Raw genomic sequence first — 24,220 nt, forward strand, 5'->3', positions numbered from 1 at the left:
AAGCAACTTTGTATTGACTGTAAAAACTGATCCTAACCAACATTCAAAAAAGAGCGCATCTCTAAAGTCACATGTAGTGTCAATTCTGGCACTTCCTAACCTTTGCAGCCTTGCTTTTGTAATTTGTTGGTCTTTTACTGTAGGTCTCTTCTATAATTGCCATGGGTTTTCATATTAAAAAGACATTGGAGTAGATTCTATGCTGGCGTAAACTGGCACAGTGCCATTGATTCTAGTGGAACCATGCCAATTTTCATCAGCTGCAAATCTGGACCATTCTTGTTAATTTACTTGTAAAGAAGCTCCCCACATGCCTCTAATCATTTCTATTTTCCCCCTTGACCCTTCCTGTATTTGATGTTGGGTTTTTATCTAAGAAACGTAGTGATAAAATGCTTTATTTTGTTTCATCAGCAAATTGGCATGTCATTAGTCACCACTTCTAGCCTCTCCTTCACAACAGGGTTTAGCACAAAAAGCTCTGCAACAGCACTGTCCCAGGCTGCTGTACCTCCGTGGTTTGGCATCGTGCAGGAAGGGAAGCGCACAGTGCAGCTTGCACGGCATCTCGGGTAATAAGACCTGCTTACTGTGCTGCATCAGAACAAGAGGTGGCACGTGATTTATCTCGATGGCAGTTTAAACACATCCACAATGATCCTTGGACACTCCACTGACTGATTTATTTTTCTGATGAAATCTTTTGCTTTCTGCCACAAACCTAGCTTTTCCCCACTTTGGCTTTATTTGTGTCACCTTAATTATCAAGGGTTTTTTTAACCATTAGCTGTGTTACTAGCTACTTTCTAAAAACCTCTTCTAGTATTTTTTGTGGAACTCGTGTCTCTTTGATAAAACTATATATGTACTTGTATTGCCAACCTTTAAAATGTACTGTAAGGATGGAGGAGCAAAATACACTGTTGCAACAGTAACAGTTATTTTTCCTTAGAATTATACTCTATCCAGGTTCTTTATAGTTGTTTTTTTTCTTTAAGAATTTTATCAATTACATTTCCTGACACCAAAGAAAGTTTACCATTCTAATTCTTGGAATCATTTTCAGAACCATTTAACCCAAAAGAGTTCTGTTCTGTGTGAAGCTGGCTACCTTCAGTTTTCCTCTGTTGTATCACATTTTGCTGATTAATTACCTAAGTTTTAATAGGAATTCAGCTAGCAGCTCTTTAGCTCCTTCAGATTTCTTGGATGACTGCCACATGTTCTGACTTTCACCGTCATTTAATTCCATGAGTTGTTGCAGACCCTGTATATACCTCACTGCTTTTGGCAACACTTGCTGTTTGTAAACAGCGAATGCTAAGGCAGGTAGTTTCTCATGATCTGCTCTGCTGAAGTTGTCAGCAACCAAAATACTTAGTTTCTGCATAAGTTCTTTGTCTTTTCAGTTTGTTCCCTTTGTGCCCTGGTGACTCCTCATGCATTTCCTGCACATTATCACTGTAACTCTAAATATTCTTCAGATTTCTTCTAACTTATCTGAGATTAATTACACTTGTATTACAGGGATGTGGTTTTGAAATAATAATTAAAACCTATTATTTAAAATACACACCAGCAGTTGCTTTCCAAGTTTTAGATGTGTTACAGACCTTAGGTTTATAAGGTGTTTAGTTTATATTGTGTAGTATATCACATTTTGCTATGACACTGAATGATGTCACCTACCTCTACTCACACTCTCCTGAAAAATCCCAGTGGAGAAGAAAACAGTCTTTGCTTTGTGCTTAGGTCATACTTCACCTACTCAAGGTAGTATCTAGCCTAGATATTCTCTCACGGTCCCATACACTCTTCACTTTTCTTGCCTGAAAATAATCTGTGGAACTTACAGAACAGCCTCCCACTTCCACATCCTAATCCATCTTTCTTACACAGTACACAGAAATGAATTATTGTACCTCATTTATTTTTTCATGAGCACCATATTTCACAAGTGATAAATCATAGCTGTATTATCTTGATGCCAGACATTAAGCCCTACCCAGGGTTTCCTTTAACTTCCTTATATCAGTATTTGCAAGTTTTATTATTTTATTGAAATGTTACTCTTCAGAGGTCTCTTCTCACCTTTGCTGCACCACCTGCAGTTGTTTACTGTACCTCCTATTCTTGGGTATGATGAAGGTCTGAACAGCACATAAGAAATGGGACATTTTCAACTGCAAATATCAAGAGGAGAAAAGCAAAATTATGGAAAAAATACTCTTTCTTGTGAAGAATATTTTTTTGCTGCATACACTTTTGTTCTACCAGGAAACATAGTAATAAGCCAGAACAAGAAATATTTTTGCTTTGTATAAGTTGTTGATGAAACACAGAACAGAATACTACATTGCTCAGGTATCTTAATTTTTTATAGTTGGAAATGTGTATAATGCACAGGGTGGAAAAAAGACGGGCAAATATTCTAGGCCTAGGCAAATGTCTCAAGAGTGGTCTGACAAACCCAATCTATTCAGATTAGCAACTAAAATTGAGGGATGACTTGATGACATCATTAATGTATCTCTTCAAGGAGAAAATACAAGTTAATAAAGAGCTCTTCAGCCTAGCTGAGAAAGGCATAAAAAGAGCAAATGGCTAGAAGCTGATGCCAGACAAATTCAAATGAGATATAATAAAGAGCAACAGTCATGATGATTAACCACTTGAACAAACAACCTCCCCCAGGTTATGAAATTTTTAGATGAAAACTGAACGGCTTTCTGAGAGATGTGATTTAAACAAATGGCTTAAATTCTAAACTTTGCTAACTGCATAAAATTCCTTGCACAATCTTAGAAGATCAGACTGGATTATCAAATTGTGCTTCAAATCTGAAAGTTTTAACATGTGGCAACATAACTTTCAGAATCACACAACCATTCAAAACAACTGCTTGTTTGCTACCATTGTCTTTTTTGCATTCTCTTAAAACGGTAATTTAGTGAAACAGTTTTCTAACCATCTGTCTTGTTACACAAAAGGTTAATTTCCCTACAGACAGATCAAGTAAAATGCAGGTGAAAGTTGCATTTAAAAAAACACCCCTGTTTCAAATAGCATTTAACATAAAAAGAGAGAGGGGGACACAAAGAGACACAAATGCCAGTGCTGGAAGTATTAAAAGCACGCTCTGAAAACCTCTGTGATGACAGTTTGAAGAAAGCAGCTTTTATGTGCTACTGAGCCCACCTCTACAATGTCTTTTAATTGCAACTGTTTACCTAGAAAATATAAGCAAGGGCCAGAATCTGGACTAGAAGAGGCACCTTTTGATTGCAGACACTGAAATGAATCCTTAACTAATAAATTGTTCCACACCTTTGTCTGAAACAAGAAAAGCAAAGGTCTGCATTTTCTCACAAGAATGCACAAGCCCCCTCAAAAGCAATATGGTTTTCTACATCTAAGTCTCAGTATTTGTTGACTTAAAGAGTTTGTATGAATGACAATGCACATCACTGGTTTGTTACTTCTGTCATCTGTGCTACTGAGTGTACCTTGACTCAGATCAAAGTTGAAAGCTTCTTAAAAGATACACAAACCACAATGTGACAAATAGCATGCTTTGTTTGACACAGCAAACAAGAAATTACTTTCATCAACCCAGGAAAAGAATCCTGTGTTTTCAGTGCTAATTCTGAAGACCGCAGTGATGGAACCAGAGCTTTACTTCATCCCGAAGGAATGAGGACCTCTCCAAAGACAAATAGAGAGGAAGAAATAGTATCAGTGCATTAAATGCTGACAATGGTATGAATTCAAGGCTTGTACTCTACGGTACACATTTGTAAAAAATTCACCCTTTACATAATTAAATGGATTTCCCACAAAGTGGAAAATGTCTCCATTAAGCAAATATTCATCTAACCGGAAATTACAGATTAGAACATATGCAACACTTCAGATACATCCAAAACTAAACATTCATATATCTACAGCATTATACAACCAAGTACCATACAGAGTCACAGTTAATACACAGGCATCACAAATATTGCAAATCAGATGGGGGGTTTTTTTACAGTAACATTACCTAAGTAATTTCCAATGAAGTCTTACAAAATATTTGAAAGTTTTTACAAATATAAAGCACTTCAGATCTATAAATCCTTACTAATATGTGCATTATTGGAGTAAAAAAATTTTCACTGACACATGCTCAGTAAAAATCAACAGCCATGCACAAAATCGCATTTGGCTTAGAATCTAATTCATTTCAAAAATGTACATATGCAAATTTCTACTTAAATTAAGCTTTTCCTCCCTGAGAAGGAAACAATATTTACTTAACAGAACAGATTTTGAATTCAACTATAAACCAGTGACAGCTTTTTCACAGACTTGAAAGGGCTTTAAATGGGGCCTAATAACATCTCTACTACCCTTACAAACTAAAACTATGCAGCTTTCCTACAGAGTTGGAAGCACATGCCTGAAAGTTGGCAGAAACTGACAGAAAATGCAAACAGAAAACAAATTGCACAACGAAAAATACATAGTATGTGTGTGTACACATATGTATAAACATATATATTTTATATATATGTGAACAAATAGTAAATTAGGAGAAAAATTTTCAAACTTCTGAGAAGAAAGAGCAGACACTGTATTTTTATAATTAAGGATGCCTGACTCAGCTCTCTTAAAAGAATTTTAACTGGGCAACTACAAAGCTCTGCAACACCGTGTTCCTTGCTGAGTCAAAGGCATGGCTCACATGTGCAGATTTGCCAAAACCTGTCTTCCCCAGCCAGCAGAGAAGTAGTTCAAGCTGAAATTCCTTAGTAACCCATTCCGACTCAGCTCTCACCATTTATGACAGCAGTGCATTTGATTCTTAGAATTATTGGCTTGTACACTGGCTTATACACTTCCAGCAGCACAAATATTATTTCAGGGTGGAAAGCAGAATCTTTATCTTTACACATGCAAAGGTCATTACCAATCCTATTCACTGTCCACACCCTGGAGCTTGGTTTGAAGACAGCAACACAGCCCAGCATCACTGCAACAATACTCCTAATAACCCTTTCAGAGATAAGCTTACAAAATGTATACCACTCATCATTCTGGCTATTTACAACACAGGCTTCACTTATAGCATCAATACATATTTTTATAACATGTTCTTTTAAAGCCACCTTTCAAATGTTGATCAGTTTGAAGTAATGTCCACAAAAGTAGTAGTACATTCCTTTCAAATATATTAATATTGTTATTGCACTCTAACATGGCAAAACGTAAAAACATACTATGGACAATATTATGGTATAAAGACCTAGTTTCAGTGAAGCTTGTTACAGTTGCTATACTAAAAATTTTACTTCAAACCTTTGCTCTAGCATTGCTGTTTCTGTATCAAATTTATTCAACCTACACAATTTATTAGCTCTTCCTGAAATGTTACTCTCCTGCTGTTGATGGCAGCAGGCCACTGGCCTCTGCTAATTAGCAGTACCATGCTTAGTTGCAGCTCTGCAAGAAGAAAATGGATTGGCTCCTTGGCTAGTGAATTTTGTTCTAGAAAACCAGAAGCTCTTGAATCGGTGTCTTACTCCTTCAGAAATGCTCTAAAACTTCCTACACTGTATGGTACTTCAGATGTGTGCTTCTGACTTGTGGCTAAAATTCTCATTTTTCCTAAATCTTCTTAAAAGGAATTCTGTAAAACTCAACCATTATAGACAGATTCATGATTTCAGCACTATTTAAACACACAGTTAACATTTTAAAATTATACACATGGATAAAAGCAGGTATCATTAGTCAGTTATTAGTCACCTTTGAAACAGGCAGTGTGTTCATTATGTTAATGTCCTTTGAGTGTTTAAAGCAACCTTTTGCATTTGAAGTGGAGGCTCTTGGTAAAAGGTGGCACTTAATAAGAAATAGCAATTACTGAGGCATGTTACTCTCCAGAAGACTGCAGTATGAATTTTAATTTCTTCCTCACCACATATCAGCTAAGGCTAATACAGACATTTCAGTCCAGAAGCAGTAAGAAGTACAGTAAAAGTGAAAACTAAAATAAGAGACAACACTAATCTCCAAGTTTCAATTAGGGCCCAGCACCTCTGGATTAAAGGGTTATTTTAATGAAAAGCCTTAATTAAGCATACATGTGTATAGGATCACCTTAATGAGGTATGACAGAAATAGAAGAGACTGCAAACATTATTTTAAAAGAAGCTTATTAGCAACTTTAAGAAACTCAGTCAAGGATTCCTAATTTAAAAAAAAAAAAAAAAAAAAAGTAATGCAATACTGAAAAGACACAAGAATGCTGGACCAAGTTCAAGCATAGAACAGTAAAACAAAAATAGGTATGAGTGAGGTATTTTTCAGTATCTTTATATTCAAATTGGTACATACTAATGATTTTTCTACATATCGATGGGTTTGTTTTTGCAAATATTACAGCATTTATACTATCATTTAAATTTTAGACAGCAGAAAACCAGGTTTTCTACTTTATTTGGTAATTAAAATTTATTACTAAAAATCTTTACATTTTATACTGTAAAATATACCTTCATGGTATTACTGAGTCACGTTTGGTGTCAGGCTAACTTGCAAGTTCGCTTTAAAAACCATTATTTTATCTTTTTATTCCTGTCTTTAGAAACAATCAGTGATTTAATGTCATTTTAAAGATAGCCACTTCAGTTGCTTTTTACATCATCCCCTACAGTACACAGAGGTATTCTCATTTGCAGATTTGACTTTAAAGTAATTACTTATAATTACAGATAAGTGCATCCAGTGGATTAATCACTCCATTTATATGCTGCTCAAAGGATTACTCTTAGGACAGCCTCACTGCTTTTGCTTGGAAAATGTCAGTTCCCCAAGAAAACAAATCTCTCAAGTCAGTAGGAGCTAAGAAGGACTCTGACAACTATTTAAACCCAAAAGATTAAAGAAATGGCACACCTAGACTCGAGGCAGCATCTGTACCTGTCCTCCTCTTGGGAAATAAAGGGCCGCCAAGTGAGAATAACCAGGAAAATGGCCAGAGGAAGCTACACTCCTACTAGGAGCTAAAAGTACTTTTGCACAGTTCAGGATCTGAAGGAAACACATCAGTGGTTATTAAAAACAAGGTCAGTGCTTCTGGCTCAGGAAGGCACGCTCTGAAGCCTGGGAAATCCCTGAAGGAGCTGCTGCCATACAGTAACCCATCTTACAGTCTCCCCAAGCCATCTGCTTTTTGCCATGGACAAAGACGGGACACTAGCTGACAAAGATCTTTGGCTTGATCCATACAGATACCACTCATCTGTTCTCGTTGTGTAGATTTTTTTTTTTTTTTTTTTTATGGTAACTCTATGAAGTTGCCAAAACCACAGGTCACCCAGAATGGCAGACATGTAGCTTCCCTTAAAATTTAAAGCCACCAGTGCATAACTTCAAATGGGCCACCCTGACTTTGCTAAACAGAGAGGAAAACGTAAGCCCCTACCGCACCCAGCCATGCTTAGGAAGAGGTGCAGTCATGACCACTGAAATAATCACCTTAAAGGTGTTTTTCACACCACAGCCACCCATGACTGTAGTGATCCCCAGTGGATCACAGATCAACAGCCAGCTGGCACTAATGCAGCACAAATACCGACGCAGCGTTCACCACTGATAAGGGAGGCTAGCGGAGCAAATGGCCAAAGACTACGCATCCCTGCCACCATTGCTGGGAAGTTTTGAGAAGGTGGAGAGCTCTGCTAAAAGGCCATAGAAGGCCAGTGCTGAAGGAGGTCCTTGCATATACGACAATTGCAGGGCCCACTTCTCATCCTACCACCAGCCTGGTTAAAAACAGCTCTGAAGTTAAAAATATTCATTGGAAATTGAAAAATGCAGAGACAAAAACAGGCTTCAAGTCAAAACACACATGGAGGGCTACCATTAATACGTATCAGGCAACCCCCACGTTACAACACAGGCGCAGGAGCTAAAGGGGAAAGCTGACCAGCGAGGTCGAGATACTAGAAAGCGTGCAGGATCAGTGTTGGGGGGAAATCGGTAACGAGCCATTGGCAAGGCCGTCCCTATGAGCAGCCGCTGGGGCCGGGCAAGGCAAATCCGTCCCCTCAGGCGGGGGGAGAGACACCGCCGCGAGCCGCCCTACCGCTCCGCGCCTTCCCGCGCTCCCGCCGGGGACCTGCGCTGCCGGGTAACGCGGGCGCTGCGCGGGGGAACGCCGGTGCGCGGGGCGGCCCGCGGGGCCGAGGTCTGTGAGGTAAAAAAGTGACGGGAGGTAAAACTGAGCAACAAGGACGCGGGCAGGGGGCTGGTGCAAGGCCAGGAGCAGGGTCCGCAGTGCCCTGAAGTGAGCTGGCGGCGGCACCCGGCTGGCAGGGCCCTCATCCTGCCCGGGCCTGTGCTGCTCCCTGTGAGGGGTGGTGCCAGTGCTGCCATGCTGGGTGCCCAGAGATGGAATGCAGTGCCGAGCCATGGCCCGAGGAGCACACGGTTGGCTGTGGTAGCAGGAAGAACAACCACAGACTGAAAACTGAACAGAGTTGTTAGCAGCTGGCTTACGGTTTGCCACAGCCAGCATTAAAGGGTGTCCCCTCACCCTCTAACAGCCTCCTCTCTGGTGCCAAGCCAGGCCACAGGTTTTCCTGCTGCACAGATGATCATGAGAGCCACAGGTTTTCCTACTGCACCGATGATGATGAGAATGTAGCTTCAGCCCCAAAGGGGTTGCTAGGGTCATCCTTGCACTATATATCACAGGCTTCCTGGTCTGCAATAAACTAACCTGGCAGAACAGTTGTGTGGAGTTTATTGCGACAGCTGTACTTTTTCCTCAGTTCAGCTTGAAAATTCTGAATACTGCTGTTCAATTTGAAGCTATTTGGTGTGTGTTATGGGCAGTCTGCTGGAGGTGAGGGGAGGCTGACAGGAGAGGGGCCCTGTTGGTGGCTGGTGGTTAAGCTGTCTCCTGTGGTAGGCCTAAGAGAAAAAAAGTGAGATTGTAGGTTTGTCATCTGCTATTGATGAGGCCATTTTTGCTGAAAAATATTATTTAAGTTCTTGTACACATCTGTTTGTAGACTCACATGATGCTTGTAAAATCAGCTAAAGATTATCAACGGAGTCATGGGTTTTATAAGGTACAATATCACATCTTTTAAAATGAGACAGAAGGGTGGGAACAAATTGAGGAATAGATAAGCCCATTCCCTGTATAAAAATAATATATTATTGTTTATATTCAGTGTTCTGGAAGGCAAGGTTAGCCTTTAGGATTGTTTTCATTATATTGAAGTAAAAATGTATTTGGGCATGTCAAACTTTTATAGTCCATAATGATTTTATCACATATAATAATTATGGGGTCAGTAATTAAAAATTACTGCTATTGTATTTAATATAAATGATAAATCAAAGATTTTGTTTGATTTTTTTTTTTAAGTTAAACCTAGGATGTGTCAGAAACATCAATCTTGAATTTTATATTATGGTAATTGTATGTTAGGCTTCAAGTACAGTTGTTGCATGTGTATAAAAGCCTTTGACAAGTCAAAAATAGTGGCTAAGAACAGAGTTTCTTTTAATTTAGTATAATATATATCAGTTTTAATCATTTATAACAAGAATTATTCAAGTAGTTGGGTTTTTTTTTCTTTTTAGGGCTGCTCCTCCAAACGAGAGACGATAACAGTTTCTGCAGTTGCTTTACAGGATCATATAATACACAGTCATCAGCTCCAGGTTCTTTCATTAGCAGACCCTTTTAAGTCAAGGACAAGGAATACCAAGAGCATTTACAAACCCATGGACAAAGAAATGGACAGAGCAGTAGTAGATGCTGGACTAAGGAAAAAGAGCACTCACCACAAAAACAAGGAAGATGCAGAAAAGGGGTATGTTCTTGATCCCAGTCCTCTACAACTAACAATAGGTAACCAATTATATTTTTAATTGTGAATTCTTGTTTTTATTTTAAATAAACTAAGTTTTCTGTTCAATAAGATAATTTAATGCTAAACAGCATAAAATCTTGGGTTAGTATTTGTCAAAATTCAGCATTTTAGGCTATCAGGTAAACAATGGAATTGCAATCAGTGGCTTGAATGTGTCTCTTCATATCTGAATTGGATTAAAAAAATATTTTTGTGGCAATGAAGTTAAAAATTAAGAAGGTAGTGCATCTTGATGAAGAAGAATTCTTCAATAAGAGGCAGGAAGTCTTGCACCTTTGTAATGTTTTGTATTTGTATATTGAGTGTCATAGCTCTCTTTACCTTATATTCTCAAGCAAACATCCATGATTCTAGTACTGTATTTATTTGGGGGAATGTCATATCATTAATATTTTTTTAGGTCTATTTGAAATGTTTTGGCTTATTCCTTATTCAGTAAAAAGACATTTACTGGTGCTGCATTAAACATATTCTTTGTTAGCAGATACCCACCTTTACTCAAAGTTAAAAGGTTTGGTTTTACAATGGTCCTGAGGCTAAACCCAGGAAGAATTAACACCTGTAGTTAAATACTTTTTTCAAATTTAGAAGCAAACATGCAACAAGATAAAAGTCACAGATGTGAGGGCTTGGAATGGTGCCTGGTGAGAAAACTCACTTTTCAATAGTATTATAATAATGCAATTGTACAGCAGCGACAGAAAACACTGCTTAAAAAAACAAAAGCAAGGAGCATCTTAACAGACCAGGAGTACAAATGTGCTGCCCACCTATCAGTTTCAGTCTTGTATTTCCCTTTTCTAAAGGTTTCTATGGTGTTCTTGCCATAAGCATCATCTTGTCTCCATCCTCTCAGCTGTCTTGATTAGGCATTTCTTAAAGGACCTGCCAGCTCCACAGTTTGTAGTTTCAAGCATAATAAACTTTCATAATCATTAATAATTGTTTTATTTATTCATTTTCATAAAAATGCCCTTAGGTGCCTCTGAAGATTACGTTGCTTTTGCTATAGTAACTGTCACAGTAGTCCCAGCTCTAAAGAGAACCATGTAAATCAATGAGGCTCCATACAAGCACAGGCATCTGCCTTTTGGAATCAGCTGAAGGTTAAGAGGGTAACTTCAGATAATACACAACAAGTGAGTGTAACAAGTGATGGGACAAAGGTAGTAGGACAAGGTGATTATTACTATGTTTACATGGTTATAGTTCTAAAGATGGGAGGGGGTTTTTTTGGTTGGTTTTGAAGAGGAATTTGAAAGAAGAGAGGATAGTGAGGCAGAAAAAACAGCAGAAAGGTACCGGGGTTAACGCAAATATAAATAATGACTGATTGTGGAAGCTAAAGGTGTGGTGAAAAAATGCAGCCCAAGTGTGAGCATGTTCTCTGCAATTATGAGAAAGACAAAGTATTTTCTCTTTAAATCACAGCACTGACTGAAATGTCCCATATGAATGCTGGTGGAAGTGATTTGAAAAAATGTGCTGAAAGATATTTTAAAATTGCAATTGTTTCTGGGTTTTGCCTATTAGTATTTTCACCTGTAGTCTCACATTATTTTAAAATGTGTGTCAGGCTTTCTCTTCTTCATAAGAATTGGGTGGTTTAAACCTTACAGGTGTGAAACAACTTTGAAAGTTTAATTTAATACAACTTTCTCTTCTTGAGTTTGTGAGTAATCGGACAAAATTTCACAGGCCTCTATGATTAAATTTTTGACAATAGGGACTTGAGTCCTAAAATCAAACAATCATAGTTTAAAGGTTAGTGTATGTAATCACTTTGGTAATGTTCATTTTAGGATAAATAACTCACTTGGTTGTAAATGGGTGTGTTGCTGAATGGGTTGAGCTTGTAAACCTGATGCATAAGGATGAAAACCCTTCGATGTCTTGAGCTGTGATAAATGTAGGCTTTCATTGCTTGTATTTATTCAAAGCGCTACTTTGAGAATATCTTCCTAGAGCCTTTTGCTTAAACCACACATCCCTTCTTGTGTGTCCTGCTGCCAGTTTCCTTCATCGACTATGCTGTATAAAAGCTTTCCTTCTAAACACCTGTATAACCTGTCTCTCACAAATATCCCATCTGGTTTATATTATTTAGAAGTTAGATTTTGCCGCCAATCTCTTCCTGTTTGGCAGCTTTAATCATCCATTTGTGAAAGTTTTAAATAAGCATTTTTTCTTACCCTGGGGGTATACAAAAGGCTTTCCACAAAGCCATCTCATTGTCTTCCTTAAAACAGTTTCTGACCACAGTGCTTGGAAGAAAATCAAGGGTAAGCATATTGTATGTTGTGATACTGTCTTTCATGCTGTGACTGGTTTGCTATCTTGTTCACTCCCTGTGTATCCAGATTTTCTCATCCTAAAGACCATCTCTTGTGTATATTGGACTACCAAAATGAGATCTTGTCTCCTTACTCATTCACTGGTATTCTTAGATATTACTGTCAGATGAAACTATATATGGTTTTACTGAAATTTGTATCATGTATTTATAACATGATTCTTCTTTTATAGCAGGAACACTGATCCATGCAATATATGCTCTTCAAGAGCTGAATGGTCAAGAGGGAAAGAACTCCTGGTTAGGAAAACTTCCCTGTCACTCAGCTACCAATTTCAGCAATTCATGTGTAAGCTTTAAGCAAAATAGATGTTCTGGACTAGTTTTAAAACTCCAAAAATTTTGCAGGATCCTTCGTATTTCTCCTACAGCTCATACTATTTTTCACTATCAAAAGCACCAGATAACAAGGTTCCACTGCACCAAAATTGATAGCTGATGCTATTTTATGTTAATACAGTGTATATTTTACATTTTGAAATTACGGTGCTGGAGATACATACATATGCGCTTTGCTGCTTGACACAAAGTGGTTTGAATTCTAGCCCATAGCCTGCAGACAGAGCTGTGAGCTCCTGCACATGTGGAGGTGCCGTACTTTGGTATCAAGTTGTCCAGGACCTGAAACAGCATGTCTCTTAAGACAATTCATATATGACCAACAATGTAATCTATGGCATTCATTGATTCAAATTCTCTTTTGATACTTAGATTTACATGCGTTGCTTACCTTTGACTTGATACCTTTACAAGGGTAACAAAAATAATAAGGTGGGGTCTGTGTGAACCAAACAATATGTTAAGAAAGCACTTTCCCTGTTGTTCCAAAAGCATAAACTGGCCCAGCTTGAAATCTCAAAGCCATCCTGTTGTTCTAAGATACAGAATTAAATTAATTTACGTTTGAAGGATGTCATGACCTCACGAGGCAGTAGCTTTGGCAGATAGTTGAACTGAAGGGAAGAAAGTATTCTTATAATTCCTTTAGCACCTCGCAAAAGTTCTTTAAGAAGATCAAAGACAGTTTTGTGCAAATTTTAAATGATTAATGATACACATCTGTAGATGGATAAGCTCAGGAGCAGAATTTTTGTCTCAAATTAATAAATCCTATCCTAAAATAATGAGATACTTGAGCAAGTGGATCACCAAAACCCCGTTCTTTGGTTTGTTAAGATTCCTTTTCTCTTCATGACTAATTAGTATAATGAGTTTGGATACACAAGCTGGGGTTTTGATGGGGTTTTGAAAGCTTATACAGAAAAAATAAGTGCTGCTTATTAATGTCTGGTTTATGCAAAGATTTTGGTATGAATTAAAGAGTTGACCCTTTCCTTCCCATTTAGAACTAAAACCCTCATCTAGGTCTCATCAGCTTGCATTCTACCTACTGCATGTCCCTCTTCTTTTCTTGCTTTAGCAAATACTATTGAGACTTCACCATGGACTCATGTTACTGGCTTACTACACATACCTTGGACATTCCTCCATTGACTTTGGTCAGTCAACACAAGCTGCTTCTTCCAGTCTTCACAGACGACAAAGATTATTCTTTGCTGTACCTACCAGCATCTTTTTTTTTTACCACTGAGATACCGACACTGGACTTTATCTGCTATTCTTGGGAATGGGGGAGGGTGTGTGTGTGTGCTGGGGGTGGAGAATATTCTAAGTATTTTACTGGCTTTGAGAAGGCAGAGGTTTCCCTTGGACATGCAGCAAGGCACCTCACAGTTACCATTTGAGGTCAACAAGCTCAGCTATCAGTGACATTCTCAGTGGTGTCTTGTGACCATCCCTTTGTTTCTTTATGCTCTTTATTTCTCTTGCATCTGTCACAGTCTCATTACTGCAGTATTTTGCACCAGCAGTGGGTTTTTATTATGACACTTTATTAATTTTTATTTTTAAGAATACAAAAATGCAATGCAGAAGAAACCTTCACAAATGACTTCTAGCAGAGATTTTGTTCATACTGATGATTTGAAATTGTTATCGTGCATCGTTACATTGTCTAGTTAATAATGCCATCTTAATGGATATGAAAAGATATCAAAATAAATTCAAATTACTTGGCAAATAAAAGTTTACATTTAAAGAAATTTCTTGTATCTAAAAGAGTTTTTGACAGTTACTGAATAGCTAATTAATAGTAAGATGTGTGTTGCCTGCCAGTGTTTTGTCTGATGATAGATTTATATGAAGTATATGTATAAAGTAATCTTTAAAAGGTACATCATCGATTAATTTCACAGGAAGAATATCTCCATTGTCTGCATCTGCCAATGGGTTTTATTCAGTGATTTGTTGTTGTTCTACGGTACAGAAGTTAGGCCTAGTTGAGCCTCCTTCATTGCCGCTAACTGCTGAAGAATGGGTGAAAATAAAGCAGAGACCCATACAGCATGGAGACTCCTTACACCCTTGTGCAATATGCAGTGAGGAATTTGCACTTTAACCTCAGTTACATATATAACTCTAATTCTGTGGCCTACACAACTGTATAATTTTTTTTCCGGAGTTACTGCTAAAAATCATTAGCTGGAGGAAGAAAGGAAGGAAGGATTCTACCGTGAGACACCATTTAGCATTTAATAGCTGGACCCAGCTATCAGTGGTGAACTCTGAAAGTATTGTGGACATGACATGGTAGAGAGAGGTTAGCAGTGTTTGTTCACTTCTGAAGTTATGACAACAGAGGTGAAGATAATCGGCCTTTTTATCTGTTCTTGCAAAGCAGGTATAGGCTATTTTCTGCTTCATTTAAATTCCCATTAGATATGATCCTACCCTTCATTTATCAGAATGGTAAATATTCACTAATTCTACGATTCAAGATATATTTGGTTTTCTCACAAGTTTTGTTAATTGCAGTTTAGTTCAATAGTTATTTCTATTTGGAAAATGGAAGTAGTTGTACTCTTAATACCAGTCAGTCACTTCCTTAGGTTGTCTGAAGAAATGCTTGCGTTTTACCTTGATGACTTTATTCGATGCATGAGTGCAGCATAAGCATAAATACATAATGCTTTATTAGATTCTCTCATCTATCATCTGGCAAATATTAAGCAAAAAGGACAAGTGACTGATTGAAGAAGAGTGCTGCTTCAGAGAGGTGATGATGGTAATTAGAAGAATTATCCCAACTGCTTGCAAGTTTCTTTCCACAGTGCATTTTTTAGGGTGGGTTTTTTTCTGCCTGTTCTCCCTTTTAATTTTTCTTGGAGACTTTTTACAGACAAGTCTGTGATGTGAATCAAGGTCTTTTAATAACCTATAATACAGGACTTTTGCTTCCTTTTACATCAACATTAACTGAAGGTGTACAATTGCCCACAGACAGGTGGGATGGATCTGGCGAAAGACCATTCTGCCAGTTTCTGGCTACCCTGAAAGTCTAAAGCTTGACAAGAGAGCAAAAGACAGCACTCATTAAAAAGGTTACTTTAGATTTGGCACAAAAAGGGAAATGCCTCTGGAATTCTTTTTGTCCTCAGTGTTTCGTTAGCTTTCCTCCCTCAAGGGAAGAAAGCGACTGTATCTGAAAGCTTTCCCTTCAGCTGGCTGCTAGCCATTAATCCTTTTGTGTTTGCCAGCTCAATAGTGCACACTACTTGTTCTGGTTTTCACTCCTTTCCCAGTTTTTCCTTCCTCTAAGAGCCAACTGCCTTTTTTGTCCAACTCTATATCTTTTGTCAGGATGGAGATCATCAGCATTTGGTGGGAATTTAGGTCAGATAAAGGTGAAGTTTTCTTGTAGCCTGTGAACATACTTTCTCTTTTGTTTTTTTGTATGTGTGAAACGCTGCATTTGATGTATATCACTTCTTGAAATTTAACGTCTCTGTGGGGAAAAGGGAAAAAAATTAATCAGCTTTCATGTTAAGTAGTTGGTTTAGAATCTTTTCCTCTAGTCAGTAGCAGTTGGCATTTCTTGCTTTCTTCCACTCCATGTCTTGTTAACACAAAATTCACATATTGGTTTAGATGTAACATCTGCAGAAGACTAATTTTATTTTCACCAGAAAGGCTGCAGTAATAATAGAAAGAAACTGATGACCTTTCAGGCAGTCAGAGTTTTTCTTGTCAGCATTTTTTACTTTTCAGCTTGTAGAATGGTTTAAAGTCAGGTTTGGTTGGTGCTTTTTTTCTTTTGAAAAACAGGTGCTGCTTTCATGTTCCCATGTGTTCCATAAAGTGAATACATTTTAATCTAACTGTTCAAACACATAATACATGAGCATTTTAATTAAACTATTTAAGTGAATATCTTAATGAATTAAATGTGATCACCTTGAAAAGTAATTTTGATTCCAGATTTTTATGATAAGAAGTATAATTAAAGGCTATTTTATGATGAAGCACTTTATTCCATTTTATTACCTTTTTTTAAAACCATATGGGAAGACATAGTTTGTAGTTGAGCTATACATTTGTATACTAAGTGGGAGTAGTTTAATTCATGGCATTACATGTGAATATATGGAGATTTACAAAATTCTCGTAACATTCTAATTATCAAAATATGCGTCTTGTAGAGTGTTCATGGATTGATGAATAAACTGTTTTTACATTCTGAAATCTATCCTGTTTCATCTGTTCCAATGATATGAAATATATCTCAAGTAATTGCAATTATTTTTTCAGGCATGTCTGAAAGCCTTTGAAACATTTACAGGTAAAAAGTCCTGTCCTACATGTAGAAAAGAGCAGTATCAAACCAGGGTAATGCATGATGGGGCATGCTTGTTTAAAATAAAGTACACAATTAAGTAAGCCTTACTTCTGCTACAGGTGTTGTCACTGGACAATATTTATGTCTAAATAATGTTCCAAATGCGTTAAAACTTTAATATAATAAACTAGATAGAATGCACTAAAAAAGTTAAAGTTTAAAAAACACTGTGTAAAATTGTTTCATATAAATAGTAAAATTATATAAATTTAAGTTTCCTCTTATTGAGCAAAGTTGTGTCTTACAGAATTCAAGCTTCCTGGAGGAGATACATTGTTAGAAAATGGTACAAAAACTTGAGAAAAACAGTGCCTCCTAAAGACAGCAAATCAAGAAAGCAATTCTTTGAGGAAAAGGTAGGTTGCATTTGTTTCTTTGGTCTGTTTCTTTGGTCTGATTCAGCTCCCTTAAATCAAAACTCCTGAACGTCAGCTCTCTACTTTTTCATTTACTCCTTCTTATTCATATCAAACAGGCAGTTCTGGAGGCACTCAGTTGTTTTGTAAAGAGGATGGAATGAACAGACAAACAATGCAGAAGTAAGGAAAATAATTTAACTATTTAATTTTAAGGCCTGCCTTTTGCCTCGTCCAGCAATAGTGGGCTTTTTGTGAGGCTCTGTATTTCCCTTCTCTTTTTGATAAATCACAGTAATCTGTTTTCCTATAGAATTATATGAAAGGGGTATAGTAGGGGGAGAAACAAATCCATAAACAATCACAACTTCTATTCACTGTCATTGTTCTCTCACTGGACACTGAACTGAGTAGTTCCATTCCATAGCTTTGCCCTTCTCTAACTTCTGCTCAGATGCAAGACTGTAATAGATTAGGGTCCTGACCCCATGCAAATGAGGCCTACTCAGGTGCAAGCATTTTGCAATGACCCTGTTTGCCTTTAAGCACACAGCTGCTGCAGAGTCCCTGTGCAGTCCTCAGGTTCTCCTTTACCAGTCTTCCCACAGTTGAGTCACAGGTAGCCCAGTTCAGCTTTTCAGTAACAAAAACAGCTCTAGCACATCCCCAGCAATTACTGAACCATTCCTCAGAGAGCGAGAGAAGTCAGTCCAGATCACCCAACAGCCTGGTTAACATAGATGAACAAAGCCATACAAAACACCGATTTAAATGTAGCCAGTGCATGCAACAATTATACAGTTTGCAGGCTAAATCAATGGTAGCTTTAAACCAATACTTAAATCAGCTGGTTGGGGGTGGGGGGGTGGTTAAATCACTGCTTTAAACCAGGAGTGCTTGCAGAAAGAGGCTTGTTACTGTCTGTTGTTACTTCTCTTGTTTACTTGGTTGTATGTTTTTGGAGCTTTGGGGGCAAAGACCCTCTCTTGCTCTATTATGCATTTATATATGATAGTGAGGTTGGTACCCTAGAGGTGATCTGGCAGGCTGTTGCAACCAAACTGGTACCACTGTTCTGCTTGTGTGGTAACAATGGCAGGAGAGAGGAAATATGGTTCTTAGCCTTAACACTGAGACAGATTGCTGGTTGCTATGCTGCCTTTGTCATCAGTGCAAAGTTCTTCCCTGTAACAGAGAAAATTAATATGGAGGTAACTGGAGAAAGCTAATGTTACACTTGAAAGTACTCAAACACTTAAGTTTGGAAGAAGCGAATCCTTTGGTGGGTTGTGACTGTCCTCAAGTAGCTTGATGGGAACACACAACAGAAACACTTAGTTGTTTCTGCATGGAATACTGGGGAAACAGTTATATGCTTCTTTCTGAGGAAGGTAGTCAAATTTCTGTGGGCTGAAGATACCGTGCTTGGCTATAAACAGCGTCTCCATAAAGGGAAGTTGGAGAAGGCTTCTAAATATGCTGAAAGTTGCAGATGTCATTTGTTACAATTTCTCTCACAAACTCAGACAGCTACAGTAGCAGTCTACCAAGCTATCTACAAGGGGCTAGCTTCCAGGGCCCCTCCCTTAGATACCTGTTTTAGGGAGAAACAGCCTGATAGATTGTCCATGGTTTATCACATGATTGTAAGCCATGGGAAGGGCTTCATTTAACATAGTTTCTGTATATAGCCTACAGCATTAGGAAATCATTCTCATATGGAACACTTCTTCAGGATTTTGCAGAGAACAAAAGGGGGCACTACTTTTTCACCTCCTGTTGACAATAAATTTATGAAGTTTTCTCATATGGATTAGCCAGGTTTAAATTAATTCAGTACTAATTGTGATTAAAGGATATGTACTTATTTTTCTCAGCAACTTTCAAGTGAGAATTGTAGATGAGTTTTCCTGCTGTTCGCTCTTATACTTTTAAGTGTTGGTTAATGAAAATGCTAAAGAAATTTTTCACAAGGAGCTATCCATTTCCAGATGCTAAAAAGCTTTTCTAAAATAAACTTTGCCTCTCAAAGTTGTGCTGTGCTTTTAAAATGTCACTCCTTAAGTATTAACATACTCAAATAGCATCACAATTCTGAAAAAAACCCCAATTTTTAATATCCCTACCTCCTCTGAAAGGACCACAACTTTTAAATGTCAAATTTCATATGCTTAAATAAATAATAAAAAACAAGGTCTGAAATATTAGTACTCGGAAGAACACATATTACTTGTTTCAGGGTGCTACAGTAGGCCTTATTTACACCTATCATTAAAATTTTTAATAATCTAGATCAAAGGAGATAAGAAAGGTCACTGAAACCGAAGTAGGCTACTTTTTTAGCACTACTATGCACAGAAAGCAGGGTGTTGCTTCAGCATGTTAGGTAGTGAAGTTCTTTGATCCTACCTATAAATGTCACTTCTGTATGTCATTTAATTGTGGTATAGTCTTTTATTGGTGCAATTAAATCTTTTCAAATGCATTACATTATCTCCAGCTTTGCTAAAAATCTTGCCATTGTTTAGGAAGCAAGGTAAGTCACTGTGAAATGATGTAGTTGACTTTAGTTTCTTCCTCCTCCCTCCACATGATTTTTCCCAACTATTTTAATTTAAATCTCACCAAACAGTATAATGGTCCTGGAATTTGTTTAGTCGTTTGACTTCCTTTATCACACGGAGATGGTAAACATTCTTGTTGCTAACTTGAAGTGGCTCCAAGCAGCAAAACTGGGAGGATATTAAACCAGTAAAGGCTTATCAACTGATTCATTGATACGCTGTAAATTCCAGCCTTTTCATTTTACTTTTGAGGGTTGCCATAAGTCAACACATTAGTAAGCAATTTGCTGATATTGGATCACTTAAAAAGGCTTCCCTGTGGACAAAGTTCACCTCGGTGCTTTGTTTCATCGTTTTATTTTATCATAGTCTTGTGCTGCTGTACAGATGACTGATGTAGTTTTGCATACCAACAGAGTGTTTCAAATATTCTGTTTATGCCATTCTTTTCAAGTTTTAAGAAGTCACAGACACAAGGCAGAGGTATGGTGTTTTCAGAATCACATTCAATTAATCAGTTTCAGTTGTTCTAGGAAAAAAGGATTATTCAATATTGCACATTAAAACACAGCAGGATTTGATATTTAAATCCTGGAACACATTGGCAGTAGCAAATTATCCAGAATGCTTCTTTCTGTTCACATTGATAGTTTGCACTGATTTACCAGTTAGCAAAAATTCTGTGTTAAATTTCAGTTACTTTTTTTTTCTTCCCAACCATAGACTTTATTTGCTGATTGATGGGTATGGGTTGGGCCAGGTCATACTGCAGAAAATACAGGAGTAGCTCAAAGCAGATAGTATCTTAGCAGCGGAGGAACTTAATAGATCACTGTCTCAGGCAAGAGAAGAGTTTTCCTCTCTTTATTTTTACAGTTTCTGCTCAAGGAGGCTCATGAGAGGACTTTCAGGATCGTTTAGTGAAATGGGGAAGAGAAACAACAGTGCAAGCTCAGGGAAGAACTGGAGGGCTTCTCCCTGCTGAGGGAGAAAAGCACGGGCAGTGCAGGCACAGACAGAAAGGGAGCGCTACCTGCTTAACGCAACTCCAGCCCCCTCTACCCCTGCTTTCAGTGCTCCTTGATTTTCCTCAGCAGCCCGCCTAGTCACAGTATAGCTCACAGAAAGAGGCCAGGTCCTGGAACGGACCACATACTGTCTGTGCTGCTCTCACATTGACAGAAATAGACACTGGATAATTGCAGAGAGTTAAAAGGTGGTTGCTCTTCCTCAAATTTTGCATCCTGAGAGTCTCTTAGAAAGCAGCATCATGGCTGCTCTAGCTTTCTGTTCCATCCCCCATATGAAAATAGTTCAAGTCTGTTCAAGCTTGATACCAATATAAATGAAGATCAAGCATAAAACGAGACCAAAAGTATTTTCAAATGGATCAACCTTGCCTTGATGTTGAACAGAAACCATGAATTATATACAGTTTAGGTGTAATCTTACCCTGTTCTTCCTGAAGTCAGATTTTAAAATTAAATCAGTAAGAGCAGTTAGGATTGCAATAGATACAGTTCTAGAACCTAGCTAACAACATTTCAGAGAAAACCTACTAGGACTGTTATTGTTTAATATTTTATTGTGATTATGTATTTAATTAAAGACATAATCTCATTAAAGTGTAGTGTATTAGTAGTTCATGTCTCACTCAGAAAGCCCGCAGTGTCATCCTTTGGGATTGTTTGGAGACCACAAAGTGTAAATATTGAAGGAGGCCTGTGGCAGGATTCTTGTTTGTTTTTTGTTTTACACATACCACCGAAGGTCAGTGTGGATATTTGTGTGGGATGGAATCAGGTTTTTTTTCTTTCTTGTCAGTGAACAGTCATGGAGGAAGCAAAAGATTACCCAGGTGTTAGACATGGAATTCTCTCAGAGAGTACAGAAGGGGCTGCTGCTTTTCCTATCACATTGTGATGTAAATACACTATATAAGGGGTCTCAGAGGATTTTTATTTTTTTAAAGTTATGTTCAGTTGATACATCAGCATTAACTAACAAGGTAACTAAATCTGATTCGTACTGACAAATGGAGATACATCCTTTCAGTATACTGTTGTGTTAGGGATCATTTGGAAATACAGCAAGTCATAACAGGTCTCAGTTAGCAGTGAATCAGACCATAAAATAAAAAAATACACAGGATCAAATCTAACATCAAGAAACAACCAACCTGGTTTACATGATGGTTTTCACAATTTCCCTTATCTGGATGCTTCTAATGTTTGCCTCTAAAGTCTTTATTGAGAAACATTATGGGTTTCACTGGAAGATACTTTCATATTACACATTATATGAACATAATTTAAAAAAAACTGATGAGGTTTTTGATTGTTTTAGAAAAAAATTTAGAAAATCCAAAGTTAAGTGAGCTTTTCAGATAGTCTTCATGGGGATTTTCATTTGGGCTCCTGATTCCTTTGGGCCTAGAAATGTTCACTTTGAATATTCTGATATATGCTATGAACAGTCACTTTAGCAGCAGTAAGTGAGCACATGGTTATAAGGGAGCAGTTGTAAGGGAGGCAGAAAAAAGTGAAATGAAACAATAGGAAAGAGTTCAGGTACCATCAGGCTGCCTGACCTTGACAACAACCCTTCCACCACCTTACACTTCCCACCCCATTGTCCCAGGAAGGATGGCTCCCCATTTTCCTATCGATTTTTCACTCAAGGAAATGCATGGAGAGAAGGGTTCACATTGCACAGTGATAATACAGGTGTAGAAACATTCCTTAAAACTGCTGAAAGCATTTACAAGCAGAGTCACAAAAGACAAGTCTTAAGACTTGTGTGACTCTCTATGGGACTTTTAGATCCTGTGGTAGCAATGACAGGAAGTGGCAACAGTGAGTTGGGATTGTGCTTAAAAGCATGCATGGCTTTTAGGTATTTTTTTGCTGAGCACTGAAGGCATCTTCAGATATGACAACCAGATTGCTTAGGCCCATGTGCAATATGCAGACATGTACTTAAGGCAGTAGCTCATAAAAGTCTGTACCAAGGGCAAATGCCTCTTGCCTCACTGGTTGTCACGCCTTTAACTAACCCTGCAGCAGATGCACTGGTTTCCCAGCAAATAACCAATGCTCAGCTAAGTTCTGTACTTCCTTTCTTTAACACAGCTGTGCCCTCTGTGCAGCACCAATAAGGGGTATGAATAGCACATCTGTCTTGGGGAAGTCCAGTGATGAAAATCCTGTGTTTTCTCTGAAGGATAATGGTCTATCAATGGAGTCTGGGGACCTGCTGCTTTTCACCTCTAAATCAGCACTGGGCACCAGCTGCAAAATAGAACAAGATTCCACAGACCGTGCAACTAATCAAGCTCATTTGTCCAATCGCTCACAATTCATCCACATATGAAATACCTATATGTAACTCCCAATCTAACAGCAATCAATTTTCTTTTCAGGTTCAACAGATCAGCAATTGACTGTTGAGGTTTTATGCCATCAACCTAGGTGGATATTTTTTTTTTTTGAGATAGTTTCCTTTATAGCTGCAAGTTAAGATGTGTTTCAGCAGTTGGAAGGAGAAGAAATATTAATAAGTGAAACTGACTGGGAGAAGAACCAGATGCAGGTTGGCGGAGGGGGGTTGTCCCCCCTCTTTTTTTTTTTTAAGTAGTTTTGCATTTATAAGCTCTTTTATGCTGTTTTGAAGGCATAGCTGTCTACAGCACAATTGAGTCTTTTCCGTTTTCCTGTATTTTGGTTCATCTGTTCCAAATCTGTAATATTAAAAAGTTTTTACGGTTCAGAAATTTACCTCAGCAGCATCTCTCTTCTACTCAGCTGAAGAGCCCAAAGAGGCTGTAGAAAAAATTGAGAATCAAGATGTCAATAGTGTCTCAGAATACGAGCCATAAGATCTGAACATTTGAATTAGCACTTTGCTGATCTATTTGCCTTCCCTTGTTTCACTACAGGTTTGGTCATTTCTTTGTTTTTCCTCAGGCATTTTGGCAAGAGATATTTGACTGTCCTACCTGTATCACGCCACTCAGTCCCACACTTCATCCTGCCTGTCTCTCTTCTAGTACCAGCCATTAGTTTTCACAACAGACTGTTCTGTTTTCTTCTTCGCATGTGTTTCATCATACCTGTCTTAAAGCATTTGAAGTTTTCCTTGGGAGAGCAACATATTTTTCCTTTATGTTGCTTATATTATAAAAATAAAATCCTCAAACATTGATACATATAGCTCATAATTAACTACTTCATAGATTGTAGCTGACAACACACATACTTCTAACTTTGGAGCCT

The 24,220-nt window shown here is 37.9% G+C and overlaps 1 protein-coding gene across 1 annotated transcript; it reads left to right on the plus strand.

Annotated features, from left to right (window-relative positions):
- Window positions 1-8,056: 8,056 nt before the first annotated feature.
- On the plus strand, window positions 8,057-24,158 carry RNF32 (ring finger protein 32; the record flags this gene model as incomplete). The annotated part of the gene is given in 14 exon segments (XM_080383211.1): window positions 8,057-8,245; window positions 9,066-9,125; window positions 9,646-9,916; window positions 14,592-14,744; window positions 14,747-14,754; window positions 16,939-17,063; window positions 17,274-17,382; window positions 23,368-23,385; window positions 23,389-23,416; window positions 23,419-23,462; window positions 23,466-23,537; window positions 23,912-24,004; window positions 24,008-24,075; window positions 24,077-24,158. Coding segments are annotated over 14 exon segments (1,311 nt in total). The 3' UTR covers window positions 24,150-24,158.
- Window positions 24,159-24,220: the final 62 nt, after the last annotated feature.

The sequence above is a fragment of the Falco punctatus genome (assembly GCF_963210335.1).
Source record: "Falco punctatus genome assembly, chromosome: 4".
Classification (NCBI taxonomy): domain Eukaryota; kingdom Metazoa; phylum Chordata; class Aves; order Falconiformes; family Falconidae; genus Falco; species Falco punctatus.